This window comes from Trichechus manatus, unplaced genomic scaffold (assembly GCF_000243295.1).
Source record: "Trichechus manatus latirostris isolate Lorelei unplaced genomic scaffold, TriManLat1.0 scaffold00142, whole genome shotgun sequence".
In the NCBI taxonomy this organism is placed as follows: domain Eukaryota; kingdom Metazoa; phylum Chordata; class Mammalia; order Sirenia; family Trichechidae; genus Trichechus; species Trichechus manatus.
Window position 1 is genome coordinate 1805966 of NW_004444078.1, and position 4311 is coordinate 1810276.

Sequence of the window (4311 nt, forward strand, 5' to 3'; positions counted from 1 at the left end):
ATATTATACGAACCATATATGAAAATATTTTGTTAATCAAGAAATACTTTAGGTACCTGTATTTAATTGGAAAGTTAAAGCAATTTATGTCATAATTTTGTAAAAGGAATATTTTGATTTTAACAAGAAATACGTACAATTTAATAAACGTGAGATGAGGTTTTTGAGTGGATATGAACAAATTCATATCAATTTATGATATACAATGGTTTAAACATTCTGAATTTTAATTCATTTTTTATTCTAACATCCCATATCTAGGATAATTTTCAGGAAGACCCAATACTGATGTCTATGATCATCTGTAAGTGTCTAAAGGAGGAAAGGAAGATCCTGGAAAATGCTCAAAGGTTTAATCAGGTACTTTTATCTAGTTGAGCACTAACAATTACAGTAAAATAAAATTTCATTCATTCAACAAATGCTGTTGAGGCCCTCTTCAAGGTAGTGGTGAATACCCCTTAGATTTTATAGCCCCAGTGAGTGGGTAAAAATCAGATTTAGATATTTTCTAAACCAGACTTCAACAAAAGAACCCTATTCTCATGCAATTACATTCTAGTGAGGGAGAGAGATAACAAGTAAACACGATACTTTCAAATACTGATAAGTAATACTAAGATGATAAAACAAGGTACTGTTTTTTATTATCTTAGTACAGGGTACTAAGTACACAGTAATACTAAGGTAGACAAGGTCCTTGGATAGCGCAAATGAGTTGCGCTCGTCTACTAAACTAAAGGTTGGTGGTTTGAACCCACCCAGCGGTGCCACAGAATAAAGGCCTGGTGATCTCTTTCTCTTAAGATTTCAGCCATGAAAACCCTATGGAGCGGTTCTCTGTAACACTTGGGGTTGCCATGAGTTGAAATCAACTTGACACAGTGGGTTTAATTTTGGTTTATTGTAGTAGACAGTTATGGTGTGACTTGGGGGTGGGGTTGTTTCTTGAAATTGGGGTTAGGAAAGGCTTCTCTAAGCGCTGGGCAGGAATGGAAGCAGGCAGACAGAACTACTGCAGTAATCTAAGGAAGAGGATATGGAAGCTTGCACTCAGAATCAGTGGAGGTGGGAAGGAGTAGACAGGGTCAAGTTATATTTTGGACATGGTGACAATAGAGCTTATAATGAAGGATATGGGAGGTGAGAGAGTGAAGAATATCAAGATTAACTACAGTTTGTGACTTGAGACACTGGGTGAAGGGTGGTGCTGTTTACTGAGCTGAGGAAGACAGAGGAAGAGACAGGAATAGGATTTTTGCAGGGCCAAATAGGTTTTGGGGGAGAAGAATAGGTTGATGGGCTTTGTTTCAACCATGATTGAGATACCTGTTGAATAGCCAAGCCATCCAAACGAAGAATGAATTAGAATTGTACCAGTACGAAGATTTTTGATTATAGTGTTACTAATCTTAATACAAACCTTCCTGGAGATCAGGGTTCAGCAGTCTTGCAGTTGCTGTGGCGTTTATTCATTTCCTGTCTGGAGTGACTGGGTGATGATAACAACCCAGCTGACAGACAATTGTGAGATCATTGTGGTATGGGGTGTTCTGGCTGAGCTTTTCCAGTATGAGGGGGAGAATGCTAGAATACACAGTGGAAGCGTCCCATGTGCATTTCACTATCAAATAATTAACAAGATGAACTGTGTGATGGTGGAAGGGGGAGAGAATCAGAGAGAGGGAAAATTTAACTAATGGTGGTGCCCAGCAGAGAGCAAGAACAGCAAGGCCTTTTTGGGTGAAGAGGGAAGGTGCTGGGTGTTTGGGGGTATCAGGGAGAGGGAAAAGGCACAATAGAGTGCCTCCTTCTCAAAGTTATCCAGCCTACTACTATCTGGGCAGTTCAGAAACACTTCTTTGCCATTTTCTTCCATTGTTGAAGTAACTTTTTTAATAATGCATCTTCTGTACATACTGGAGTATTTACAGATAGAATGATGTGAGGTCTGGTATTTGCTTCAAAATAACTCTTTTCGGGGGACAGGGGAGTAGGGCTATCATAGTTATCTAGTGCTGCTATAACAGAAATACAAGTGGATGGCTTTAATAAACAAATTTATTTTCTCACAGTTTAGGAGGCTAGAAGTCGGAATTCAGAGCACTGGCTCTAGGGGAAGGCTTCTCTTTCTATCAGCTCTGGAGGAAGGTCCTTGTCTCTTCAGCTTGTCCTTCCTGGTTTCTTGGAGATCTCCATGTGTCTTGGCATCTGTTTTACCATCTCTGCTCTTTTGCTTGCTTGTTGAATCTTTTTTATATCTTAAAAGAGATTGACTCAAGATATACCCTACACCAATCCTGCCTCATTAACATAACAAAGAGAACCCATTCCCAAATGGGATTATTACCACAGGCATAGAGGTTAGGATTTACAATATGTATTTTTGGGAGACATAACCCTGGTGGCACAGTGGTTAAGAGCTCGGCTGCTAACTAAAAGGTCAGCAGTTCAAATTCACCAACCATTCCTTGGAAGCCCTCTGGGGCAGTTCTGCTCTGTCCTGTGGGGTCACTGTGAGTCGGAATCAACTCAGCGGCAGTGGGTTTGGTTTTTTAATTCAATCCATAACAAGGGGGGGATATAGATAGACTGTTCTGTTTACGACTCTACTTCCTAGGCCTAGAACATTGCCTGACATTTACTTAGTACCTAGTAAGTGTTTCTACTTCTGAAAATCAGCCAGTGAACACCCTGTGGATCACAACAGTCTGATCCTTTTGTGCATGGGGTCGCCATATGCTGGGGGCTGACTCAACAGCAGCCAACAACAACAACAAAGTAGGTGCATGTTGATTGACTAAATAAACTATGTAGTGCACAGCTATGTAATAAACAGATAAAAACCCATTACTGTGGAATCAGTTCTGTCTCATAGCAACCCACTGTCATATCTGAATCTTCTGACTATCAGGGATGAGGATTGAATACTCTGAGGCAAGTCTGGGCTTGTATTCATTATTGACTTTATAGTAGTATTCATTGAAGTCCTTTATGGTTATGCCTTTCAATTTTGATAGGAATCACCTGGAGTCTTGTTAAAATGGGACTTCTGATTCAGTAGTCAGGTTAGGACCTGAGATTCTGCATTTTCAATAGGTTCTCAGGTAGTAAGATGCTGCCGGTCTGGGATCACACTTTGAATCGAAAGGCCTTAAGACAAGTAGGCACAGGGTTAATAAATTAAGAATAATCTTCTGTACAGAATCTGAGAAACCTTGAAATCCTGTGTGGTAGCATGCCACCATATGAATGAATGGAAACCTCTAGAAATACTTTGTTTATTTTAGGTATGAACTGAGCCTAGTTTTTCTGTAGCCTTATTAACAGTATGCCAGTATTTTCCAGGGCCTTGGGAACTGAGCTGTCTCTTGTTGACACACATGTGGGAAGCCTGTAGTGAGGGTTAGAAGGTCTGGGAGGTGGGTGGGGCACTGGGTACAGACTTGACTTTGGAGTGTAACCAGTGAGTAAACATGCCAGAGAAAATGGTGGCTGTTAACCATGCCCTTTCTATTCCAGGCTCAGTCGGGGAATATTCAGAGCACGGTGATGTTAGACAAACAGAAGGAGCTGGACAGCAAAGTCAGAAATGTGAAGGACAAAGTTATGGTCAGTATTAAGTAAATATATACATTTATGTTACAACTTTTTATAGGGAGAAACAAGTTTAAATTGCTCTGAGTGCAAACCTTGTAACTGATTTTAGTCTTTTAGGTAATGGAGAAGAAAAGTTTTGCTTAAGATCCAGTCCATCAATAAACTAATTGATAAAACCAATGACCAGATAGACTTTTTTACGGCCCCAGTTATAACTTCCAAACATTGACCTTATCTTTTTCTTCCTTGCAAAGTCATTCAGTAAGTGTTGACTTTGCTCCATCACCCAGCGAACTAGATGTTGCTGCTCTGAATAGCCCTTTTACGTCTTCATCTCTCAAATCAGGGTGTTCTTGGGGTTACACAGAGCCCCAGGAGGAGGAAGACTCATCTTCTTTAAGCATTCATTTTACTCTAAGACTTAGAAGGGGAAGAAAAACATTTCATTACAAGACATTCTGCTATACTTCTGATTAGAACAAAACGTCCACAACAGTTATAAAATAAAACTTGCAAGAAAGTTTATGGAGTCAGCATGTGTTCAGCTCCCCTCTACTGGTAGGGGTATTTTGTGGGAAAGGATGAGGAGTTCTGCTTCATACAGAGCCTGCATCTGTGGGAAAGGCCTTCCAGCTGAGGAGTGTGGTCCTGCTGGGGTCTCTGGGTCTCACCGGTATGGCCTTGCCTTTGTGCTCCAGAAAGCATCTTTCA

General features: G+C 40.5%; 1 protein-coding gene across 1 annotated transcript in view; it reads left to right on the top strand.

Moving 5' to 3' along the window:
• The window catches only part of STAT1 (signal transducer and activator of transcription 1), a 44554-nt gene that overhangs the window by 2855 nt on the left and 37388 nt on the right, over positions 1-4311 (top strand). Inside the window, exons 3-4 of the mRNA XM_023739902.1 lie at positions 262-360; positions 3523-3612. Coding sequence (XP_023595670.1) covers positions 262-360; positions 3523-3612 — 189 coding nt within the window. The remainder of the gene's footprint in view (positions 1-261; positions 361-3522; positions 3613-4311) is intronic.